The sequence below is a fragment of the Arachis ipaensis genome, chromosome B5, assembly GCF_059453495.1.
Source record: "Arachis ipaensis isolate K30076 ecotype BB chromosome B5, ASM5945349v1, whole genome shotgun sequence".
NCBI classification, from domain to species: Eukaryota; Viridiplantae; Streptophyta; class Magnoliopsida; order Fabales; family Fabaceae; genus Arachis; species Arachis ipaensis.
This window is the reverse complement of record NC_142440.1, coordinates 3715126-3742320: the sequence shown is the minus strand read 5'-3', so window position 1 is coordinate 3742320 and position 27195 is coordinate 3715126. Positions and strand designations below refer to the sequence as shown.

The following is a 27195-nucleotide window of genomic DNA, read 5'->3' as shown; positions in this document are numbered from 1 at the left end:
AATGTTCTCTTATTTATATAATGAAATTATTGTTTGATCTATTCCATTCAAATATATTTCATGTTTGCCAATTTGGTATATTGAAAAATTGATGTAATATGGTATGTATAGACCTTAGTTTGCGTGCAATTAAGAGTATATGATTTCATGTCCATATTAAAAGCTTTACAAAGTGAACGCAGGTGACATGAGTTTTTCAAAAAGGAGCGGCCACAAATGAAATTGGTTTAAGTGGTGATTGGTGAATTAGAACACAAATTGAAAGTCAAACTTCACCCACTATGTTCAATTGCATACTTTAAATTTCATTATCAACAGAATAAGAAGAAATTCCACATATACATATTAAAAGAGAGGCTTATTTGTGAAGAATTGATTCTTATTTGTCAAGTGTGAACATTAGCTCACATTTGGACTAATCGTGTAAAATTGGTATAAGTTTATACACATGATAATCCCTAGTGATTTCATGTGTTATTCATTCTTTTTCTATAATTAATAATGATATAAAAAAATGCCAGTATAAACATGTTGAATTTTGAATTTAGATAAGCATTCTGGGGAAAAAAAGGAATTTGGAGTAAATTAATTGTTCACACAATAGTACTGACTAATCTTAATGGGTGAATTTTCTTTTATGGAGACTTAGCTTTAGTAGAACAAATTTGATTAATCTACATTTGAGTGAATTAAATCACTTTCTTAAATTTTTAATGCTATTTCAATATGAAAAATATTATTTGTACACTAAAATTAGTCACTAAAATCAGCCACTAATATATTTATATATAAATACATGTGTAGTTTAATTTATTTTCAATGTATATTTATATTTCCACATATATATTTTATACTGATGGCTGACTTTGGTAGTTGATTTCGGTGTATACATAGCATAACTCTTTGAATATATATTGATTTGAGTGTCAGACTATTTTTGATACTTTATAGATATTCACCTTTTTTTTTTCTATTTTAAAAGAATGATATGTGTGTGGGGGCGTGTGTGGGGGCATGTTTTGATAGTAAAAATAAAATATATATATTGTTACGGATCCGACCCACGGATCCCGCATACCCGGTTATCCGGGGATAACCCGCTTCCACACAAAGGCCCAAACACCGGCCCTTCAAAACCTCTAACCCAAATATCTCTCTCTTATCTTAACCAAATAAGATAAGATAAGATATTCACCTATAAATAAGAGGACCCAGGTCCCCCCAGGTATCCATTCATTCCTCACACTCTCTACCTCTTAGATCCATTCTGACTTGAGCGTCGGAGTGTCTTTGCAGGTACCACCCCCATTGCTCCAGTCAAGCGACCCGGCTCCAGCTCTGTCCGCGGGTTCCCGATCCACCCTTCAAACCGTACCAAAGACATCTCGTACATTATCTCGTACATTGGCGCCGTCTGTGGGAAACCTGCGCCAGCTGGACCCAATGGGGGACGTCCTGGAGGAAACCCCCTCAAGCCAAGATGACTCTCAACCAATTAACCCAACCCCCGAGCACCGTGAAGTAACGAACCAAGCGAGAATAGCAAGCACTATTCAAAACGCAAACGATCACGACATCACGGACCGACGACATCCTGAAAAAGCCAGCGACAAAGCAGCGCAGATCATCCAGGATCTCTGCCTCCGAGTCCAAGAACTCGAAGGCAAGATAACCGATAAAGGAAAACACAACAACGAGCACGGAAGCCATGCAACCTCCAGATCAAGATCTCGCCGCGGAAGGTCGCCAACCCGACGACACGACAGAAGAGACGGTCGCAGCTCAACACGCGATCACAGACACGAGAAATCGCCAGAACGGCGATACAACAAGAAACATAACCGCAGCGCTTCTCAAGATCTGAGTTATCAACACTACTCAGACGAAGATCGGAGGGACCGAAACACCAAACGCACGAGAAACGACCATATAATAATGGGAGCTACACCCTTCACAGAAAGAATCTTGAGGGCAAAACTCCCCAAAGACTTCGACAAACCTACCGATATGAAATACGATGGAACTAAGGATCCCCAAGAACACCTAACGGCTTTCGAGGCCAGAATGAACCTAGAAGGAGCGGCCGACGCGGTCCGATGCAGAGCCTTCCCAGTAACCCTCGCCGGGCCAGCGATCAAATGGTTCAACGCCCTCCCGAACGGATCCATAGCCAGCTTCCACGATATTACACGAAAGTTCATGGCCCAGTTCACTACTAGGATCACCAAAGCCAAACACCCCATCACGCAAAAACAAGAAGAATCCACAAGAAAATACCTCGACCGCTTCAACGACGAATGCCTAACGGTCGACGGACTCACGGATTCCGTCGCAAGCCTTTGCCTGACCAATGGGCTAATGAACGAAGATTTTCGCAAACACCTCACCACCAGACCGGTATGGACCATGCATGAGATCCAGAACGTCGCCAAAGATTACATCAACGACGAAGAAGTCAGCCAGGTCGTTGCCGCCAACAAACGGCAGCACGGCAACGCCCAGCGCGGCAACTCGGCTTCTCACCAAAATCCAACACTCAAAGAGAATCAACGGGACCACCCCAGGCCGACCAGCCGACCACCGAGAATAGGCAAATTCTCAAACTACACGCCCCTGACAGCACCAATTACCGAAGTATACCACCAAATAGCAGATCGAGGCATCATTCCGAAAGCACGGCAACTCAAAGAAAGGACAGGAGGCAACAAGACCCTTTACTGCGAATACCACCGAGGTTACGGTCACAGAACACAAGATTGTTTCGACCTTAAAGACGCCATTGAACAAGCCATACGAGACGGCAAACTCCCAGAATTCGCCAAAATCATCAGAGAATCGAGACGCGCGGAGAGAGACAGATCGTCGGAGAGGGAAGGACGTAACCCGAGAACCCAAAAGCAACCCCCGAGGGAAAACCCAGAGGAAGATCCAACCATCATAGTAAACGTCATCACAGGCAAAGACGTATCAAGCAAGTCAAAACTAACAATGAAGAAAGACCTCAAGATAATGGCGGTAAGGAACCAAGTCCCAATCTCCGCGGCCGACAATACGATAACGTTCTTACCAGAGGACTGCCAACACGGCACCTCAGCCGAGGACGCCCCTTTCGTCATCTCAGCTAGAATCGGAACAGGACTCGTACGAAGAATACTGGTAGACACCGGGGCAGACTCAAACATCCTTTTTCGGGGAGCCTTCGATAAACTCGGACTCCGCAACGACAACCTCCAAACACACCGCCACGGCGTCACGGGACTCGGAGACAACTTCCTCAAACCAGACGGCTCAATCACACTTCCCATCACCATAGGAACGAGCAGCCAAAAGAAGACAATTCTATCTGAATTCGTAGTCCTAAAAGACTCCACAGCCTATAACGTGATTCTCGGAAGGAAAACAATCAACGACTTCTCCGCAGTTATCTTTACCAAATACCTCCTTATGAAATTCAGAACCGACGACGGCTCCGTCGGCACCATCCACGGAGACCGAGAAGTCGTAGCCGAATGCGACAACACCAGCCTAGCCCTAAGGAAGAAATCACGAGATGCGGCCGGTGTATTCCTAGCCGATCTGGATGCCCGACAAGACGGCCAACCCAGGCCGGAACCAGAAGGGGATATGGAAAAATTACAAATAGGGCCAACCAAGGATGAGTACACCTTCATTAACAGGAACCTCCCATACGACCTCAAAGAGGAGCTCTCTCAACTCCTGAAACAAAATAGGGACCTGTTTGCATTCACACCGGCCGACATGCCGGGAATTAGCCCCGACCTAATGTCTCACCGTCTAGCCGTGGATCCCAAAGCTAAACCAATAGCACAAAGGAGAAGAAAAATGTCACCGGACCGAGCCACCGAGGTCAAAAAACAAGTTAAAGCCCTACTCGAGGCCAACTTTATCCGAGAACTCCCCTACACGACTTGGCTAGCCAACGTCGTACTGGTGAAAAAATCTAATGGGAAGTGGCGAATGTGCGTCGACTACACGGACCTCAACAAAGCTTGCCCGAAAGACGCCTTCCCCCTACCAAACATCGACGGATTGGTAGACGCCGCATCCGGTCACCGATACCTCAGCTTCATGGACGCATACTCCGGATACAACCAGATTCCGATGCACCGACCAGACGAAGAGAAAACAGCGTTCGTCACCCCAGACGGGACGTACTGCTACACAGTAATACCCTTCGGCCTAAAAAACGCTGGAGCAACCTACCAAAGACTGGTTAACAAGATATTCCGAGACTTATCCGGTAACAAATTAGAAGTTTACATAGACGACATGCTCGCCAAGACCGAATCCGGCGAACAACTAACCGGCGACCTCAAAGTCATAATGAACACCCTACGAAAACACCAAATGCGACTCAACCCGGCAAAATGTGCCTTCGGAATGGAGGCAGGGAAGTTCCTCGGCTTCATGATTACGCAACGCGGAGTTGAAGCAAACCCAGAAAAATGTCGCGCCATCCTCGAGATGACGAGCCCCAAAAACCTCAAAGACATCCAAAGGCTTACCGGCCGACTAACGGCGTTGTCACGCTTTCTCGGGGCTTCAGCCCAAAAAGCGACCCCCTTCTTCAAACTAATGAAAAAAGAAGCCCCCTTCAAGTGGGAGACAGAATGTGAAGAAGCATTCCAACACTTCAAGAAGGTCCTAGCGGAACCACCAATCCTCGCCAAACCCCAGACGGGGGAAACACTTTACTTATACCTCTCCATAACGGAAGAGGCACTCGCAGCAGCACTCGTCCGTGAAAACGAGAAAAAGGAACAAAAACCCATATACTTCATAAGCAAAGTCCTACAGGACGCGGAAGCCCGCTACTCACGCTTAGAAAAGCTAGCTTTCACACTCCTTACAGCCTCCCGACGCCTACGACAATACTTCCAAGCTCACCTCGTAACGGTTCGAACCGACCAAGCGGTCAAACAGGTGTTGCAGAAACCCGACCTAGCCGGAAGAATGCTAGCGTGGTCCATCGAACTATCTCAATTCCAGATCAAATTCGAACCCCGGAATGCAATCAAAGCACAAGCTATGGCCGACTTCATCGCCGAGATGACCCCGGGAAAGCTCACCCCCGATTCATGGAAACTACATGTCGACGGCTCATCAAACTCCACCTACGGAGGCGCCGGAGTCATACTCGAAAATCAAAATGGAATCACGATCGAACAATCGGTACGATACGAATTCCCGGTATCAAACAACCAAGCAGAATACGAGGCCCTCTTGGCAGGACTTTGATTAGCCCAGGAAGTCGGAGCAAAGGTCCTAGAAGTGAATACCGATTCACAAGTAGTCAGTTCCCAAATTAACGGAGACTACCAGACACGAGACCCCCTACTCCAACAATACCTCGCCAAGGTAAACGAACTAAGAGAAGGGTTCGAACACGTCACCATACGGCACGTCCCTAGAGAACGAAATGCCAGAGCAGATCTACTCTCCAAGCTGGCCAATACCAAACCCGGACACGGTAACAAATCGTTAATCCAGGAAGTCGTTAAGACACCTTCCGTGACAACAACAAACAATGCTCACCTGACAATCTCGAACCAGGAATCTTGGACCTACCCGATCCTGCAATACCTCCTCGATGGAACACTACCACCAGATCCCAAGGAAGAAAAGCGAATAAAGAGGGAAGCCGCCAACTATACCATTGTCGCAGGACAGCTATACAAACGCGGATTCTCGCAACCACTACTCAAATGCATCGAACCCGAGAACACGGAGTACATACTCCGTGAAATCCACGAAGGTTGCTGCGGTCACCACGTCGGAGGCAAGACTTTAGCCCAAAAAATCATCAGAGCAGGCTACTTCTGGCCCACGGTCATCCGAGATTCCATGCAAATAGTCAAAAACTGCGACAAATGCCAAAGACACGCCAATATCCACCAAGCCGCACCGCACCAGCTCAGCACCATATCGGCAGAGCGGCCATTTGGCACTTGGGGCATCGACCTCGTCGGACCTTTCCCTACGGCACCTGGCCAACTCAGATACCTCATCGTCGCCATAGACTACTATACTAAATGGATCGAAGCCGAACCCCTGTCCACCATAACGGCAACCCAATGCCGAAAATTCCTCTGGCGACAGATCATCACCCGATTCGGGATCCCCGAGATCGTCATCTCGGACAACGGAACCCAATTCACTGACAAAAAATTCAGAGAATTTTTAGAGGGGCTGCGTGTATCCCACCGTTTCAGCTCGGTAGAACACCCCCAGACAAACGGACAGGTGGAATCCACAAACAAAATAATCGTCAAAGGACTTAAAAAGCGGCTCGACGAAGCCAAAGGGCTATGGGCCGACGAACTCGGGTCGGTCCTATGGTCATACCGAACCACACCCCAAACGACAACAGGAGAAACACCTTTCCGACTAACATACGGTGTCGAGGCGGTCATCCCGGTAGAGATCGGAGACCCAAGCCCCAGGAAACGGTAGGAGGTAACGACGAGGAAGCAGAACGAGACCTCATTGACGAAACAAGAAGTATAACCCATCTCAGAGAGCTAGCTCTAAAGCAAAGAATCAGCCTGAGATACAATCACGGAGTCATCCGGCGAGAATTCGCGGCCAACGACCTCGTTTTACGACGAAACGACATCGGTCCCCCGACCCCAGGAGAAGGGAAGCTCACCCCCAACTGGGAAGGACCATACAGAATCAAGGCCGTAATCGGAAAAGGAGCGTACAAACTCGAACGGCTCAGCGGCGACGAAGTCCCGAGAACATGGAACGCCGCCAACTTGCGACGATACTACGCCTAAACCAACCCACAAGGTCGCACCCTCGCCCTCATTTCTGTTTTTGTACTCCTCCTACCAGTTCACAAATTCTAAGTTTTATTTCATCTAAGTTTTTAACTCGGGTACTCTTTCCCCCCACCAACGGAGGGTTTTAACGAGGCCCAACCATCAATAAAAATTCCATTAAAACAGCTATTTATATTTTCCTAAATGTCCCAAAAACGGAACGAAAACGCGGCCACAATTGGGAGACTGATCACCCCAGGCCCAAAAAACGCGGATATCCATGAAAAAACCCGACCAAACGACGGTCCGAGGGAACAAAATAGCCTAAAACGGAATATAAAGAAGGCCCGGACGGCCCAAAAACAATATAACTACGGAACATACAAAAGGCCCGAACGGCCGATAAAGTACCATTAAAACAAAAAGTGTTCCAAAATCAAAATACACGGCCCCCGGCCATCCGAAAATATCCAAAGCACAGTTCAAAAATCCAAAGAGATAAAAGTAAAAACTACTAGAGGTCAACGATTTGGCCATCACGAACAGTCTTGAAGGCCCCCATCACGGACATATCCACACCAGGAGCCAGCACTGAAGCCTGAGCCCTCATCGTTTCCTCGGTAGCCGCAATTGCGTCCTTCACATCAGCTAGTAACTCCGTCTTCTCCCTTCTCAAGGCAGCAACCTCGGCCTTTAGAGCCTCCGATTCGGCGAGAAGCATGGCAGCCTGAGACCCTACATCAGAAGCCCGCTGCCGTTCCTCTGCCAGCTGAGAAAGAAGCGAAATTTCAACCTCGGCAAGTCGAAGAATCTCTGACCTGGCCTCCTCAGAAGACTTCACAGCCTTCTCCCTCGCAGCTTCGGCAGCCTCAAGTTCCCCCTTCAACTTGGCTACCTCAGCATGAGAGTGACGAAGCTTCTTGTCCAGCAAACCGACCTGAGCCATCACAGGCTCAGCCTTCCGAACAACAACGGCAGACCGGAGGAGGGCACGATACACCGACTTGGCCTGGAACGAAACATCGCAGCCGTCAAAAAACGGCTCCGTTCCAGGCATCAAGTGCTGGTCAATAAACCCCGGAGCATCGAAGCGTCGGTCCATCACGCTGGGCACAAGACCTTCATCCTCAAAAGTCTCACTGCTCGGGTCCTCAGGCCTCTTTCTCTTCCGAGAAGCCTCAGCAGCCGTCACCACGACGACTTCAGGAGAGTTCGCAGGGCCAGGGGAAACCTGAGTATCGGCCCGCGCACCCGAGGAAATCACCTCCTGAGAAACTGGCTGCGACTCCACGGCAGGATTAGAAACGGGAGTAGCCGGGGACGACGACCCCTCCTCCTGGGCCATCGCCGCCTTCAGACGCGCCAAGGATGTCAAGCCACCAGCCATCTCAACTGCAAACAATACCAAAAATTCCCAAGTTACAAAAACGGGAAAACAAAACATAAAAAACCAAAGAAAAAACAGACACACACCAACATATGACCGACAAGCAATCAGATCACCCATTACATCCCGGGGATTAAGAGGACGCTCTCCAAACAACTGCCACAGAACGAGAGCAATATCCCGCTCCTCCGAGGACAGGAACTCTTTCGAAACCCGAGTAAAAACCGACGGTCCCGCCTTAAAATTCCAGTAAGTGGGGAACCGACGATCACCCTCCAACATCAACCAAAAGGGATGACGTCCCTCCGAGGGACGAACCTTAAAATAACCACTCTTAAAACCGTGGAAGGAGTCTTCATACAAACCGAAAATCCGACGATGGGGCTGAGCTCGGAAAGACACATACCCCTTTTTATGCTTCCCCTCCTTAGTCGGAAGAGTGCACAAGAAAAGGAAAAGAAAAACGTTTACTGAGGCAGGTAACTCTAAATAATCACAAACGAGCTCAAAAGACCGTATTGCCGCCCAGCTGTTCGGATGTAGCTGGGACGGCGCCACGGAGCACCGATTCAACAACTGCTGAACAAAAGGAGAAAAGGGAAGCCGAACACCAAGTCGGGTGAACATCGCCTCATACACCCACATCCAATCCGGCACGGTCGGGGAGTCGAGATTAGTATAGCAAACCCTCTCGTCAACCCCAGAGAGGGCAAGCTCGTAGTGGCGTTCGGCATCGCCACCCCCACAAACAGCCCCTTCATCACGGAGCCGTTGGAGGTCCGCCTCCGTCATCCGTGACGGTGTCCCCCAAACATCACTGGTGACCCAAGAAAAAAGGTCAGGGACACCCCCCGCCGGGGCCACCGGAGCCCTCACACCCTCCATCCGTCGGCGAGCCATACCTAAAATATCGACGAGCACCACCGTCAGCCAAACCTCACGGCAGAAAACGACGGCGGGTAAAAAACCAAAAAATACCGCCACCGCACACCACCAATTATACGGTGGCACTCGCCCTAACCCTTTCCTAGAAAACCAACAGAACTATCTAAACCACCATACAAACACCACAAAACTACTCTAAAACAGCCTACACTTAGCAAAAACAAAAACAAAATACTGCAGAAAATAAAGCAGAAGAAAGCAAAAAGCAACAAAAAAGATGCTAACCTGATAAATCGAAGGAAGACAACCCCTAGGAAAGACGCCGCAAAAGAAATCCAACCGAAACCACAGAAAGCAAAATGGAGAAAGGGAAATGCTGTAACCAGAAAGAGAAGCAATAGAGAAGTAAAAGCGAAACGAGGGAACTAAAGGAAGAAAACCAAAACGGTTTTTGAAAGAAGTACAAAAACGAAAATACCCTTAGGAAAACAAAACAAAGCAAGGGCAAAAAAGAAAAAGCACAACCTGCAATAAATACCCCTCGAAAAAAGGTAACGCCTCGAAGAACGCAACAGACGCGACCGATACGGAAGAGTCACGTCAGACCTAAACGGTCAGACGAATCCTCCACAAACACGGAGACCGAGGCACCGACCTCATCTCCAAGAAACCAGACGGGCACCCGAGAAAATCGAGCCCATGACAAACGTCTCAGCGGCAGACCGACCTCGCTCGCTCTCCCGCTGCGGGGGCAACTGTTACGGATCCGACCCACGGATCCCGCATACCCGGTTACCCGGGGATAACCCGCTTCCACACAAAGGCCCAAACACCGGCCCTTCAAAACCTCTAACCCAAATATCTCTCTCTTATCTTAACCAAATAAGATAAGATAAGATATTCACCTATAAATAAGAGGACCCAGGTCCCCCCAGGTATCCATTCATTCCTCACACTCTCTACCTCTTAGATCCATTCTGACTTGAGCGTCGGAGTGTCTTTGCAGGTACCACCCCCATTGCTCCAGTCAAGCGACCCGGCTCCAGCTCTGTCCGCGGGTTCCTGATCCACCCTTCAAACCGTACCAGAGACATCTCGTACATTATCTCGTACATATATCATGACAATAAAATAATTTAATATAATGAGAACAAATTTAATAATATAATGAAAATAAATAAATATCATTATTATGTATTATTAAAAAAATTTAGATTTTAGTGGAAGTACTTATCTTCATAATTCATTATATAGATTCATCCCTTAAAACGATTAACAAAAAGTGCGAGAAGACAAAATATTTTTACTTTTTAATTTTTATACCACAAAAATATACAATAAAAATATATAAAAAAAATAATATAAACATTATTTCTCTCTATTTTAAGAGCGGATAGTCCCATGTGCTTGTTTATTTCTTTTTTCCGAATCATAGTGTGTGTTGTGGGGGCATAATATTCGTTGATAATGCTATAATCTTGAAGTTATCAATCTGAATGCATATACAATTACATACTGCACTCCTAATTCATAAGTCATAATAATATAGTACCTAAGGAATGACATAGAACTGAAAATCCAGCCTTATGAGTAGAAATTATTTTTATGATGAGTTGTTCACTTTATGACTTGGATCATGTACAATCTAATAGATTTCTAAAAGCAATTAGAGGGCTAATATAAAACCTTATGATGAACTCATATACTGATTCTTCTACACAGAAACAAGAGCATATGAAATAATCAATCCCCTTACCACTTTGAGTAACATTTTGTTAGAAGTTCATATCTATGCCAAAAATCAATATTTTCCAAAATAAATAAATAAGTATAAAATCGTACCTTACCATACTCGGACACTTCCATGGCAGATATAATAAACAGTATTAAACACCATTTGCATCCAATGTAATATTCAATTCAATGATACACAATCTCATGGCTTCCAGGCAACCAGCAGGCTTGAATGGATCGAGAGTAATGGGCTCAGTTCAATATGGGCTTGAATGTATGGGCCCATTTAAATGAAGCGGGCCTTACCATTCAGGACTAATGAGGGGGTCAGTCTGAGTCCAGAAGCAACCAGCAGAATTTTATTTCCCTTTTTTATCTTCGGCTTCGTCCTTTTCTTTTCTTTCCTTTGTAAAAGTTCATTGGTTCTATCCAAAAATGATAATATCTTCTTGCCAAAAAAAACAAAAAAACAGAACAGGTCTGAATATCTTCTTCTTCTTTTCTGGGCAAAAAATAAATAAATTTCTATTTTGTGTCCTGTCCAAATATATAAAATATATTTTGCCCGTTGATTACAAGAGTCATTATCTTTAATCTATGAAATACGGATACTTTCCTGTGTCCATATGTCGAATATATTTTGGAACACAAACACTCATTGATGGTATCTAATGCATCTAATCATGTTTTAATAAAAAAATATTTTTTTAGACACGCTTGAACACACCTAAATATCATCACGTGTCAGCATGTTTAACCTTATTATTAATGTATATTCTTGAAATGAGTTTAAAAATAATATATATTATTATTTATTAAAACAAAAATATTTTAAATACTTTATATAATTAAAAAATATTTAAAAATTAATTTATATTTTACTATCAATAAAATATTAAAATATTATTAAAATTTATTCAAACAATACTTTATATTATATATATTTGTTATATAGATATTTAGTAAATTTGGGTGGTTTGATATCTAATGATCTAAAAATTTACTCTTTGTGCGAGTATCAATTTTTAAAAGTGCATAAAAAATTCTTCTAATTGATTAAAATAACAAAGAAAAATTTAAAAGAAAAAAATAACTTTAAAAATAAAATGACTGAAAGTAAAAAAAAAATAGCATTTAATTTAAAAAAAGTAAAAAATTATTTTCGATAAAATTAAAGGATTTTAAATTCAAATATCAAGAGACAGAATCTTAAAATATATATATATATATATATATATATAAATTTACGTATCGTATGTTATAAAATTTAAAAACTTGTATATCTGTATATTTCCTATCATATTGTATTTTTGCGTGAATCTGGTTGTACATTATAATTTTTAAATGATGGAATGGAAGAAAACTACGATGAGGACCGTTGAACTCTTGGATTAGATAATCATGAAGTCTAATAAAAGTGTACTACTTTTAGTTAAAAGTGCACTACTTGTACATATATCATATTTATCAGCTAAGTTGTTCCTCTAAGGTTTTTGGTATGTTATATCTGATAAATCATCGAAAATTCAATGAACATTATATTGTACTAATGTATTAATAAGTACGTAAATATGTGTAATATAAATATAAGATTAATCAAATTATAAATACTTTATACTATTTTAGAAAAAAATTGTCTAAATTTTTTTATATTTCTATTATATGTAATAGAAATAAATGGTATAGATAAATTCAGATTAATTGAGTTTTTTCTTCTCTTCTCTTATCTTTTAGACAAGTTTAATCTTTTAACGTTTGATATTATCAAAATTATATAATTTTAATAAGTTAAACTTATTTTAGGCTTTTTTACTGAAATGCGCATGAAAATTTCTTTAATTCCCAGAATGCGCATATGTGAAAATGTTTCTCAAAATGCGCAGGCCCATTTCTACGATGGCGGGCACGAAATGGGTTTTCACGACCACGAAATAGGAGGACCATTTCACTTAATGCAGGCACGAAATGGGTTCCCCATTTCCCATTTTAAGGGTGGCAGAAGCGAAATGGACAGACCAAATCAGGGACAACAGACACGAATTGGAGGCACGCCAGTGGTGATGCATCTCATCAATGTCAATCTGAATAAATAAAAATACACAACAAAACACACAATGTAAGCAGCCTACCTGTTTCTACAACTCAATAAGCTGCCTGTCTTTTTCTTTAATATGTTCTTGAAGATCATGTATTTGTTTCATATGCTGAGCTCTTTCAGCTTCTGAATGATCACGCGCTCTTCTGCAAAGATTTTATCCATTGAAGCATATTGAAAATTGAGAATAACATGATTGGATAATAACCAATGTATCATTTTTCCAACTAAAAACACAAGAGCTCCTATACACATGGAAGAGTACAGGTATGTATCTCTTTTCATGACAGCAAAGTATATATAGAGAAGGCAAAGAAAACCTGAAAGTTGCTAGCTCTTTGTTTTGCTCAGAAAGAAGGTCTTGCTTTGCCCATGCCTAAAATAAAAATACAATCAAGCAACATATGTGAAAAATAAGTATCAATATTATAATTTATAAACCGGAAAAAGTAAAATATAAAAAAGTGAGGAAAGAAGAATCACAACAAACCGTTTCATTATCTAATTTAACGATGTGCAGTTCTCTTTTCTTTTCTTCCATTTTCCTTTTTAATTCATGAATTGTACGTTCTTTTTCATAAAGTTGTTACTGCAGCCAGTTAAACATGTTTTAGAGTAGAATATCAACTAGTGCATTATGAGAAGAAAAACATGTAAGCTAATAAAAAAATAAATGTTGATCAAAATCAAAAGAATGATACTTTTAAATTTTGAGGGAAAATGGAATCTATGTTAAACTATTGGCAATGTAAAACATGATTACAATTTGTATGGTAAAAAAGCCCTTGAATAATACATAAAAATTAAAAGAAAAAGTATATAGAACCAAAAGATTACTAGCCAAAAACTAAACAAAATCACATTAATTTATATTAATAATTAATTAATTTTAAATTTTTTAAATTCAAAATTTAAAAAATTTAAAAGATTAAGTAAACCTAATTAAAACCTATAAAAACGTTCATCTTCTCTCTCACATTAACCTACCCACCTCTAATAATCACACACAGACCTCTCTCTCACCGTCTCCGCCTCCCCACCGCGACCCACTCCTCTTCTATCAGCGAGTCGCCGGAATCATATAATATGATTGAAGACTATAAGCACATAGTGTGAATCATTAGTAACGAAGATAATGTCAACAGTTAACTTTCTTCAATTTTGATCACCTTCTCCTCAAAAGACTCTATCATCTTTGATTGCTTTTTTGCTGATGAAGGTTCGGTGATTCTTTTGCTGCTACCATAGGATGGTACTGGGGATACGCCTGAGCCATCAACTTTATCCATGGATTTTCTTGGTCCATCAGAAACTGTGTATCTCATGGATTCGCTTCGTGGCTGCTTGGTCAATGAAGCCTTAACCGACTGCAAAATGCATTTGGAATGTCCTGAGGATGATTCCTCTATGTCTTGTGATTTCAGCTCTTTACTTGACCTGCACATTTGTCATAGGTTTCATACATATGAAAAACTGCTCAGGTTGTTAAGCCTATATGTTCCTATCAGATGTGAATCAAAATCAATTACAAAAAGAAACATTAATCCAAAAATCAAGCCACATAAGAATTCCTAGAGTTACTACTTTTCAATTTAATTTTACCTTATTATTAAATCCTGATTTCATCCCAAATTTTGTTTCAAAAGTATAGTTATTAGATTTTATTATAAAAAAACATTCATTTAATATGAAAAAAATATCCTAATACTTAATAAAAGAAATATCCAGTTATATCTTAGCAAAAATAATTAAATATCTATAAAATAAAAAAAAATTATAAAATTCTTAAAGAAATAGAGACATTCATATTTGTAATACAAAAAAAATTCGAAAAATATATAAAAGAACATTCATTTAGTATGAAAAAGAAACATTCTGATACTTAGCAGAAGAAACATCCATGTATATTAACTCGTAGAGATTTTGAATTCACCCAAAAATATTTGGCTGGTTTTTGGCTAATACCCTTTTGGTTCCCTAGCATTGCTCAAATTAAAAACATGATTACAACAAAGTATTCCATTACTTTGTCCATTTCGTGTGTGCCTGCATTGAGTTGGTCCATTTCGTGTGCTTCATACACGAATTCTACCACTTCGTGTGTGTCATAGGCGAAGCCTCTCATTTCGTGCCTGCTGCAGAAGATGTGGCCCGTGTCAGATCCAATACATCATTTCGTGCTCACCATTCTTGACTTGCCCATTTCGTGGCTGATCCAAGCAAAATGGCCATGCGTATTTGAGGAGGAAGATCAAACCGTGCGTATATTGGGAATTAAAGAATTTTTCATGCGCATTTCAGTAAGAAAGTCCTTATTTTAAAGCTGCTGCTTGTATTATGAAATTTCAATAAATTTGTAAGTGATGTTTGGATTGCCTAACATACCTTTTTCCTAAGAATTTTATTTCTACATTATAAAAACAGAAATCACAACAAAAATGGAGGCTATCATTATACATCAATGCTAATGTCTCTAATCCTAAGGGGAAAGAAAAAAAATAGAGACAACAGACAAGTATATATCTTGAAAAATGATGATGATTGATTAAGAATATATTTACTGAATGAGAATGATGTTACTTATTAATTAGCACTATGCATGGTGTTTAATTTCTTGGAAGGCTTCTTGGAGGTTCTATGTTTGATAGCAGCAATGGATTCCAAAGACTTCAAGACTTCATTCATAGAAGGGCGGTTCTTGGGGACAGGTTCAAGGCATTTAAGGGTAAGTTGAGCTGCCTGTGTTGCAGCTTTGAGTGAGTATTGATCCTCAATTCTTGGATCCATGATGTTCTTATTAATGTTCTTCTTATCAGAGAGTGAATGCCTCTTCCATTCAACAAGGTTCTGCTGATTTGTTGGTCTCTTTGTGTCAAGTGCTCTCAGCCCTGTCAGCATTTCAAGCAGCACTACACCAAATCCATACACATCACTTTTCACATACAAATGACCTGTTTAGTTTAACATATGATAATAGTTAATTATTCATCATATAATAATAATAATAATAATAATAATAATAATAATAATAATAATAATAATAATAATAATAATAATAATAATAATAATATAGTATTATTGTATTGGATAATTCTGTTTGCATTGTTCACTTAATTAGTTTAATTCTTAAACGTTTCTTATTAAATAAAAAAAAATATTTTTTTATTAATTTGATAATTTTAATTTAAAAAGAATATCAACTAATTATATTAACCACTTTTTTGGAAGATTATAAAAAAAATTAAAATATCAAATCTTATTAATACGATTTGTTAAACATTATTTTGCTAACTACTAAATTAATTTCTTTTTAATATTTGAAGACAATATGTATCCACATTTTGCTTTGTTTACTCCCTCATGATTTTTGTTATATTGAAAAATCAATATGTATTAATAAAAAATGTAAAATGACAATTAATTAAATTAATTAAGAATATATATACTAATATAACTAGGAGGACATTTAAAATGTTATATTAATTAATAAAAAACGTAAGGCCGTCCATTTTAATTTATATTGGTAAGCAATCCAACACATTTAGTCCAGCGGTATATTTTTAATCAATATTTGGATCTTTTAAATTTTATTTTTTAATGTGGTCTTTTATTTTTGAAATTTTTTTCATATTTTTTTGTTTTATTTATAAAATAAATTATGAGAGATCATATTTTATCTTTTTAAGTGAGAAACAAAATTTAAAAAATTCAAATAAAAAAAAAAAAACAAACAATACAATTAAGTTGTCTCTATACAACTTTAAGATCACATGTTCAAATGCAATGATTACATTACTCTGCCTACTTTATTATTTGAGCAATTTACCTATATAAAATAAATGTTAGAAACATTTACTTGATTATAACAATTAGAAACTTGCTTCGTGAATGTCTTGTTTCACTTTATATATAATCCGTAGGAGCCAACCACAGTTTTCAGATTAGTATATATAATCCTTTGCAGCCACGGTTTATGTGTAATCTGAAACCGTAGTTGGCTCCCACAAATTATATAAAAAATGAAACAAAACATTCACAAAACAAGTTTTCAATTGTTGTAATCAGATAAAAGTTTCCAGCATTTATTTTATATAAGTAAATTGCCCTTATTATATTATGCATTTAGTATGAACTTAATGGGGGTGAAATAGATAATTACCAGTTGCTATGTATTCTGGAGCAGCATAACCATAGGTGCCCATGATTCTGGTACTCACATGTGATTCTCCTCCAGCAGGCCCCAATTTAGCTAATCCAAAATCCGAAATCTTTGCATTGTAATCCTGTATGCATCATAAAATAAACATTTGCACCATACTGAAATTGAATATCCATCCATATATGAGAAAGTTTGTCAAAGAGAATAAGCGTGGCATGTAAGGCAGAAATTAAATAAAATAAAAGAAAACTAGAATATATCAAATTTACCCCATCTAATAATATATTGGAGGCCTTAAAATCTCTATATATAACTTGCTTTTCTGAAGTGTGCAAGAAGGCCAAGCCTCTAGCAGCATCAATGGCTATTTTGAGACGAGTGTTCCAAGAAATTGGTTCTGTTGTATTAGAGTTTCCTGGGCAAGAGATAAAGAAAAAGAATAATGGAGTTAAACTCAAATCCTGCATTCCAATCAATTAAATTTGTAATTATTAATTAATTATTGATAGATTGATTATCATACTTCTGAAGAGATGGCTCTCCAAGCTTCCCTTAGGCATGAACTCGTAAACAAGGAGAAGTTCATCAGCTTCTCTACAATAACCCAAAAGCTTAACAAGATTTGGGTGAGAAATCCTTCCTAAGAAGCTGACTTCTGACTGCATTATTACAAAATTTATTAGTTACGAAGTCAAAGGGTTGGAATTTAGAGGCACAAAAAAGTTGTTGATTCATGCATACTTATTCAATATGGTTTTAATTCTGTGCTTACCTTTAGAAATGATTTGACTTTGTTAAAGAAAGCCAACTAATTCTTTTTTCAAAAATTATGTGTTAAAATAATATGAAAACATTGAGAACTTTTAGATTAAAAAGGCTCATTTTGGATATATACCATATATATTTTAGTAATAAGACAAATAGGTACTTACAAATTTTGAGATAAATTATAATAGATTTATAAGTCAGAAAAAAACTATCAAATATGTCATTGAAAAACTACAACGCTGAATTTCCACCTCTTTAACAAAAAGATGAAACATCAGGACCAATATTATGATTTTTGAATGACCTATATTTTAATTTGAGAAAGGTTAGATAACTATTAGAATTTATTGTTTTTGGTTATTAGTTAGTTATCAATATTAAAGTGTGGGTTAAAAATATGTTATTGAATTATTAAATTAAAAGAATTGAGTTGATAACTAAAAATAATGACAAAAAATAATAAATTTTAATGAACTTTGAGTATTTTTTTTTTATTTTATAAAAATTAATTTGATTTTTTTTTCATGGGCCTATAAATTTATAACAATTTTTTTCAAGACTTGCTTAATATTTCTTTTTCTTAAAAAGTTTTAAGTCCTTTCAAAAAATTTTAATTAAAAACCTACTTATTTTTTTATTACTCTATAGAAAAAATAAAAGTTTGGAATGAGGAGTGAAAGAACTCATTTTCAACTTCTAAATGTTGAAAATTTATGTCGAATCAAATAGTCAATAGATTAAGCAGTGTTGAAATTAAAGCAGCGTATTTTAACAGACCATCTTTAGATTCAATGCATGTGAAAAAATACATAGTTTTTGTAAAGAAAAAGACAGGTCCTTTTTAAGTAGGACCCGAATGCATAAACCTCCTTTGATCTTTCTTCCATAGATTTATATTCCATTATTTCGTGTAATAATGAGGAAATGAAAAACTCATGGATAAGACTTCCAAGTTCCAAGCTATCTGTGGCTCCAAATTGCCACAGCTATCTAGATCTTAAATAAATGATAATCCATATTTTAATTTCAAATATAAATGCATCTTTCTCTCCATTTAAATTATATTATTATTAGGATTTCCATTAATTCGGCCAATTTAATTATAAAAATAGTGTTTTTTTTCCCTTCATTTTAAGATTCAAGCTTAAAACTATTAGAAAATAAACAAAACCGATATCACTCAAATTGGTTGTGTTAATTACGTATTCGATTAATTCCAAGTGAAATACCGCAGTTATTATAATATAAAAAATGAAAGTAAATAAATAGTTCACAAAATTGAACTAATATGTAAAAGCAAATGTTTTTTTTTAGGAAATTCCACTTGTATAAAACTTTTATAAACATAACACTTAATATCCCATTCTAGTTTTAATAATTAATTAATTATACAAGCCTCCGTTAAGTGTTTATTATATATTATATTATATTTACCTTTCTTATATAACATTGAAACGACTTCTATAACCTTGTTCATCTTTCTCTTTCTCTATCTTTCCCTTTCCACTTTCTATATATAGTTTCACAAGTCCCAACACATATTCCTCTCATACATACTATTCATCGTATATGGTAAGTGGCTACTATATATAACCACCCAATATAGATTAGCACAATGGCACTAGATTTTCAAAGATTCCAATTATAACCTACCACAAACATATATAGCTAAGGAAGCCCCATTAAGAAAAGGGTTTACTCTCGTTTGTTTGTTTGTTTGTTTTTGGGTCATATCCAATTTGCTTCGACTACAAAATATGCAACATACCTCTTATTCTACTTGGACAAGAAAAACGTGATTAATTAGACAAGAATGGTGGCTAAAACACTATAGCACTGGGTGGTAGGGTATGTATGATAATGGAGAGAAAGGGATAATTTAGTAATTTAAAACAAAAATCTAATAATATAGGACCAAAGGAGATATGTATAATAATAGGAAAGATTATATTAATGCAAATTTAAAGGAAATCTTTGTAGTTCATCTAAAAAGTTAAAATAATTTGAATGGTACATCCATGATACATATGGCCATATCTCGAAAAATTTAATTATTGAATATTAAAAAATAACATTTTATATTTCTCTTGCATGAAAACGACATTAATCTGAGAGTATATATATCTCTTACATGTGTTTATATAAAATTCGATTTCATACATCATATTTGTAAATATATTTTACATGTATGTCTAGTTATATATTATTATATCAAGCAAACATATAAAATTATATAATAATAAATTTAATTTTAATACATTTATAGTATAAAAAATTTTATATAATTATTTAATTAGATTTATATATTTAAATAAAATTTTAAATAATAAATTTAAAAATTAATTATTTTTATTGATATAATACGATAGGATTAACAGCCTATATTAAACTCTTTTACAATAAGATTATATAAAAATTAAATTCAGATAAGCATATAAAATGTTTTATAAGATCCGTATATCCAAATCCATAGTGTACAACAGCCTAACACTTACATTATTTATGCAATAAACAATTAAGGTGAAAACTAGTGCACTACAGTTGAGAATTAAATAATTTGACTGATTTAATTAAATTATTATTTAATAATTTTTAATTATTAAATTTAAATAAAATTAATTGAACTTAAATTTTGCATTATCATTAACAATAAGTTGGCAAATAATATGTTTGATATCTTATACTTTTTTAATAAACAATGATGACCACCAAACGCCACACACAAATGTTATAACTACCAACAATCCAATATTAAAAACTTGGAACAAATGAATAAAAAAAATGTTTAAAGAAAAAAACTGACCTTCCACTCTTGAAATCCCTGAACGCTCTCGGTGTTGAGTCTCTTGACGGCGACGACCATGCCGGAACCTGCTTTGGCCGGAGAAAGCGTTCTCTGATCCAACCAACCTTTGTAAACCTTTCCGAATCCTCCTTCGCCCAGCAATGTATCCGGCTTGAAGTTCTTCGTTGCCACTCTCAATTCCATGAAACTGAACACTTTCAGATTCGGAGTCTCAAGAATCTGGCCACTGTGAGTTATGATCGATCCACCGAAGCTTCCACCGAAACTCGAAATCTCCGATGCCGATGCCGAAAACTGATGACTACTAATTCCTTGACTGCTTGTTCCTCCATCATCAATTGTTGATGATGCCACCTTCTTGCTCTCATCACCACCACTCCACGAACCTGTAAAAACAAATTAAAATCTAATACTCTTTCTCTTCAACAAGAGTTAATGGTTTCGGATTTGAGCCTAGTAGAGTGGCGTCCATTATATGAAAAGGATTATAAGGAGATATGTGAACGAATCACGTGAAGCAGCTGAGAAGGTTCTAGAAGACGCTGAGTCAGCAGTTAGTTAGGCAGTTAGAGTTTTCTCTAATCTGTTAAGTTTGTTAGGAGGTTAGAGTTGTAAATCTCTATAAATCACTCTCTTGTAACCGTCTGCTCTCATTCGATACTTGAATCCAAATAACATCTAATTAAGACGATTATAAAGAGAGAATTGAATTAATCTAAAAAAAGAAACAAATTAAACTTGCCTGAATAATGACGAGGTTTATTGATGGTAGAGTGTGATTCATTCGTAGGTGGTGAACCAAAACAATTACCCATTGCGTGTTTGGTCGCAACTCAACCAACAAAGAATGAAGTTAGAGAAAGAAGAAGAAGAAGAAGAAACTAAGTGTCGTTTTCGATGTGGTTATGGTTATTGACTAGTATTTCTATGTTTATGAGTTATATATACTATGCTTCCAATTTTACTATGTGTTTGCCCATTGCCGTGTTCACTACGCGGATCATCTAAAAAAGTGATCAATTTTACTGATTACAGTTAATTAATTCGTGTTAGGCGCCCGCCAAATAATAACAATTATTCTGGGCCACCAATCATATACCTAGATCACTACCTTTGTCCTTTATTTTATCTATTAGAGGTTGTTATACTATATATAAGTAGTTATGTTGTTTTTTTTTTATATATATATATGATATTTGCTTTTTGGATAATAATTTATAATACAAAAGGATTAGCAGCTGGAGTTAACTAAAGCATTATATAATATATAGTACTGTCATGTATAAACTACTGTTATTGTTACACATGGACTTATTAATTAATTGGAGGTCTATTTTTATTTTTTACCTCTTAATTATTTTATTTGAGTTCCCAAGATAAAGTTAAGATCATGAATTGTATGCATGTTAAACTATTGTTTTTACAGCTAATAGTGGAGGTTAGCTCATCTTATTATTAACATTTTGGATCTCATTGTTTACTTAAAAAAAGGATAAGTATGATTTTGGTTCCTAATGTAGGAGCTGAAAATTTTTTTCATTCCTCACTTTTTTTTCGTTCTGAAATGGTCCCCAAGATTTCAGTTTGTTTTAAAATTGTCCTTTTTACCAATTTTATTTTTTTATTACTAAATTACCTTTTATTAAAAAAATAATAAAATAAAATAAATATAAAATAAATAAAAAAAAAGGAAAGAAAGGGAGAGACAGAATTAGGGTAGGAAAGAAAGGGGGGGAGGGGAAGGGAAGAAGGGGGAAGGAAGAGAGCACCACCGCACCGCCGCTGCACCGCCGTCCTGCCGCACCACCGCACCGCCGCCGCACCGCCGTCCTGCCGCACCGCCGATCCCGCCACTGTCCGCTTCTTCTTCTTCTTCTTCTTCTTCTTCCACACCACCGTAGCCGCTCCACGCCACTCGTTTCTTCCTCAGCAAATACACAGCGCCGCCGAGACGGGGAGGGGGGAGAAAGAGAAGCGGGAGGAGGTGTTGTTTCGGGAAGAGGGGGAAGGGGGAAGGGGGAAGGTCGCCGCCGTAGCAGCTCCATACCGCCGCAGCCGCTCCACGTCACTGCTCCTCCACGCCGCTCCTTTCTTCCTCAACAAAAACACAGCGCCGCCGAGACGGGGGGAGGCGGGAGAAAGAGAAGCGGGAGGGGGTGTTGTTTCGGGAAGAGGGGGAAGGAAAAAGGGGGAAGGTCACCGCCGCAGCAGCTCCACACCGCCGCAGTCGCCGTTCACCACCGCAGCCCCTCCTCTCCACCACCACCGCAATCATTTCCCTCTGTTTTAATTTTTTATTCATTTTTCTTTAATTTTTCAGATTCAAAGAATTCCATTGTTGTTGTTGTTGATGATGCTTCTGGTTTCTGTTTATTCCTTTTATTTCATTGTTGTTGTTGATGCTTTGGTTATTTCTGCTTCTGCCTGTTTTTGCTTTTGCTTGTGTTTGCGCTTTTGCTTCTGTTTCTGGTTGAGGAAGAAGAGGGGAGGGAGGTTTGCGCTTCTGCTTCTGGTTGAGGAACTGGTTGAGGAAGAAGAGGGGAGGGAGGGGTATTTTTGTCCGAACGACCATTTTAAAACAAACTTAAACATTGGAGACCATTTTGGAGCGAAAAAAAGGTGAGGGACGAAAAAAATTTTCAAGCCCTACGTTGGGACCAAAATCATACTTATCCCTAAAAAAAATTATGTTATTATTAAGATGATGACGAATCTCTAAATATTCTTAAAAGTGGTTGATGAGATTAAAAAATACAAATATAATATAATATTTTAATTCTAAAAACAACATGGTACTGACGGAAAAAGCATGTGGAGCAATGGAAGTAGTCTAGAGACCAAAACAACAATCATATATATAACACTTTCCAAGCCATAATAACACAGTAATAAACTCAGTAAATTAATTACCATTATTCTTACAAATGTATATAGAATTAATTTTTAATTGATTAATATTAATTAATCGATTTTATTGCCAAAGAATTATTTTTAAATTTTTATTTTTTGAAGAGCTTCAAGTTTAGAATTAGGATATAAATTTAAAATTGAGAGTTTAACATTTAAAATTAAAAAAAAAAACTTAAAAAAATAACTGGTATTATAATTTAAAAAAAATTAACTTCCTAATTTAACTTGACATTTACCATTATTCTATGCCTACTATTGGCTATTGCCTAGCCCTTTTTTGTATTGTTTTGATTCCTACTATATGGGACATTGTTTTCCTTTTGCATAATGTCTTACATGCAAATATGCAATCATGCATGACATCATATAATTTTGAGTATATACCGATCCTAAGAGAGTTTACAGTGGATGTTTTCATTTAAAAAAAAAATTATTACATTGAGATTATTTTAAAAATATTCTTTTATTCATTCTATCTATTTCATTTTGATATCTGATTAATATAACTATTATAGTTAGACTTATATTTAGTTATATTTATATATTAATATATATTTATATTATATATTATATAGTTTTTTGACCTACTCTTTCGTATAACAAATGAAATAACATAAATCTCATACCTTAATTGGTACCTACTCCAACTTGTTAGGATTTGATGAAATTCAATGCAAAAAAAAAATCTTGTAGATAAAAGATTTTTCTAATTGTTATCTGAATTTTATAAAAATAAAATATATAAAATATAGACTTATTTTTATAAAATTTAAGAATTTTAATATAAAAAATTTTAAAAATAAAATATTTGACATGATATTTTTTAGAAACTTATTTTAATATATACTCTATAATTTTCAATGATACCAAAATATTAGTAATAATATAATTCATTTAATTGGACTTGAAATTATAGTTTAGCATCAGCAGGTGATCATATTTATGAATACGCTGCAAATATTCGGTATTGGGTTCAAGTATTTGTTGACTCAAGATTTTATATACATGATAACATTTTATTAATTTTTCCGCCATGCCATATTCTACTCTGGAATTGTAGACAATTTAACTTTTTATAGGCACTAATATTATTTTTAGAATGCCTTTTTATATATAGGTCACATTTATATTTGTTACATAGATTGGCACATAATTGAAGAATTTGTATATAAAAAAAATTTTAAAGACTATTTCAATTATCAACTCTCTAAAAAATATACACGTGTCCCTTCACACTCTACAGAATTATTGATGTTCTATTGCATAAAAGTTTATGCAAAAGGAGACAGGACCACACAAAAATATTCAAAGTCTATTTTATGTTTAAAAGAGACAAATATAAATAATTAAATAGTGTAGCTTTGACAAGCATATGCTCATATAGTACAAAAAATACTTTATTTATCCTAATTAGGGCTCTATTATTATTATTTATTTATGACAATAGCGACGAAGTTTCAGCATTCATACTACAATATATAATTATAGTCAGCACCGCGTTTTAGGGTTTGGTCCAATTTTTATTATTATTATTATTATTATACCCTTCGTTCTAATTTCCAGAATGCTTCCTTCCTAATACTACTATAATAGTGAACCATGAAAGTAACATCATATATATGGTGACCAAGAAAAAACACATCCAAGAAATTCCAAAATTGAATTGGATATTTGTGATTATTTATTTACTGTGCTATTAATAATTTTATTTGTAACTCCTTTTTATATCCTAAATTTATTATTTTAGGGGAGGTTATTGAAAGAATAAGAAAATAAAAGATGAAGAAATTTTATTGATTGAATTGTACTGAAGTGTATTGTAAACTATGAGAGTAAAATTAAATATATATAGAGTATTGTCCTATGAAAGATAAAAGCAAATAAAGATAAGATAAGAACAATTAAAGATAAGATAAAGATAAGATAATAAAGACTAAATTATAATTTAATTTGTGTATTCTGTTGGGCTGAATTTGTGGGCCACAAGACTTCTTTATTGTTGTCATGGGCTAATATAGAAGTGTGAACAAAGATAATGAGTAGTTGGACTTGGCAGAAGCTCAAGTTGGTTTGAAGGACGAGCTTCTTCATTGAAAGGAAGTGCCATGAAAGAAAAGTGTTGGGCTGACGAAAGGTCCAAAAGAGACTCCGGATGAAGTTGCTGGTGTGCCCTTTCTCCTTGATCCATGGATGTCAGCAGAGCTCAAGAGGAGCTCTGATTATAGTTTATTTGTCAAATTCATTGGTGATCAAATTTCTATCCTTTTAGTCTATGTTGACGACATTGTTCTCACTGGTAATTCTATTTCTGAACTTCCTGCCATCAAGTCTATTTTACACCAACACTTCCGAATTAAAGACTTGGGCCCATTAAAATATTTTTTGGGTATTGAAGTTGCTCAATCAGAGAAGGGAATTTGCTTATCTCAGAGAAAATATTGTCTTGATCTTTTGGAGGATTCTGGTTTATTAGGTGCTAAACCTGCCTCTGTTCCAATGGATAGTACCACAAGACTACATCAAGACCAAAGTCCCTTGCTATCCGACCCTTTTGTATATCGTCGTTTGGTTGGCCGTCTTATCTATCTCACCACTACTCGACCGGACATCATGTATGCTACTCAACAATTAAGTCAATTCATGGCATCTCCTACTGAATTTGTGGGCCACAAGACTTCTTTATTGTTGTCATGGGCTAATATAGAAGTGTAGTTTAATATGCCCCCGCAAGCTGGTGGATGGAAGATGTCAATAATCCACAGCTTGGATAAGTTCCAATGAAATTGTTGAGGAAGACGCCTCTGACGTAGTGACGCGGAGGAAGATGCGTGCGGCGGAGCTTGAGCTGCCGACGGCAAAAATATAAAAGGAGATGCTGTACTTGAGCAGCGAATCTTCAAAAATGCACGCAGCGGAGCTTGAGCTGCCGGCGGCAAAAATATAAAAGGAGATGCTGTACTTGAGCAGCGATCTTCAAAAAATGCGCGCAGCGGAGCTTGAGCTGCCGGCGGCATAAATATAAAAGGAGATGCTGTACTTGAGCAGCAATCTTCAAAAAATGCGTACGTATGACGCAATAACTTCAAATGGCGCATAGAGCGCGATAAAAAAAAGAGGGCGCGTGGAGCGCAATAAGAGTGCAGATGAAACTGCTAAAACATATGCAGATTAAACTGCTGAAACAAATGCAGATATGACTGCTGAAACAGAATGCAGACGAAATTGTTGGAAGAAAGGAGGCACAGACGGAATTGCTGATAAAGAACCGGGGTAACCAAAACTGGGGTAGGATTTTCACTTGGATGCCTTTAACAAAGATTGGTTGGATCTTGAACTGAATTGGAAGATTGATTATTCATTGTGAGAGGAGGTTGAAAAAGATGTAGGGTGATTTCTCACCGAAAGATGATAGCTTATGTATCCTCTTTAAGGAGGATACCAAGGCTCTGATACCATGATAAAATTGTGAAAGAATAAGAAAATAAAAGATGAAGAAATTTTATTGATTGAATTGTACTGAAGTGTATTGTAAACTATGAGAGTAAAATTAAATATATAGAGAGTATTGTCCTATGAAAGATAAAAGCAAATAAAGATAAGATAAGAACAATTAAAGATAAGATAAAGATAAGATAATAAAGACTAAATTATAATTTAATTTGTGTA

General features: G+C 37.0%; 2 protein-coding genes across 2 annotated transcripts; one reads left to right on the top strand and one right to left on the bottom strand.

Annotated features, from left to right (window-relative positions):
* Positions 1 to 1443: 1443 nt before the first annotated feature.
* Positions 1444 to 5259, top strand: LOC148563233 (uncharacterized). The gene is made up of 4 exons (XM_088486676.1): positions 1444 to 1742; positions 3456 to 3951; positions 4117 to 4662; positions 4819 to 5259. The coding sequence occupies exons 1-4, from the start codon at positions 1444 to 1446 to the stop codon at positions 5257 to 5259; spliced, it is 1782 nt and encodes a 593-aa protein (XP_088342802.1).
* Positions 5260 to 15198: 9939 nt separating this feature from the next.
* LOC107642509 (putative serine/threonine-protein kinase CST) lies at positions 15199 to 21565 on the bottom strand. The gene is made up of 6 exons (XM_016345897.3): positions 21362 to 21565; positions 20617 to 21005; positions 17569 to 17704; positions 17315 to 17460; positions 17046 to 17169; positions 15199 to 15837 (listed from the first exon to the last, which is right to left on the bottom strand). The coding sequence occupies exons 1-6, from the start codon at positions 21432 to 21434 to the stop codon at positions 15470 to 15472; spliced, it is 1236 nt and encodes a 411-aa protein (XP_016201383.1). The 5' UTR covers positions 21435 to 21565; the 3' UTR covers positions 15199 to 15469.
* Positions 21566 to 27195: the final 5630 nt, after the last annotated feature.

Excerpts from the sequence above, each read along its gene's own strand:
- LOC148563233 (XM_088486676.1), top strand. The coding sequence starts at position 1,444 with ATGGGGGACGTCCTGGAGGAAACCCCCTCAAGCCAAGATGACTCTCAA. Across the intron at positions 3,952-4,116 it reads GGCTAGCCAACGTCGTACTG|ATTCCGATGCACCGACCAGA; the intron begins GTGAAAAAATCT and ends GGATACAACCAG. Across the intron at positions 4,663-4,818 it reads CATTCCAACACTTCAAGAAG|GACGCGGAAGCCCGCTACTC; the intron begins GTCCTAGCGGAA and ends AAAGTCCTACAG.
- LOC107642509 (XM_016345897.3), bottom strand. The coding sequence starts at position 21,434 with ATGGGTAATTGTTTTGGTTCACCACCTACGAATGAATCACACTCTACC. Across the intron at positions 21,006-21,361 it reads TAAACCTCGTCATTATTCAG|GTTCGTGGAGTGGTGGTGAT; the intron begins GCAAGTTTAATT and ends TTGTTTTTACAG. Across the intron at positions 17,170-17,314 it reads CCAATATATTATTAGATGGG|GATTACAATGCAAAGATTTC; the intron begins GTAAATTTGATA and ends TGATGCATACAG.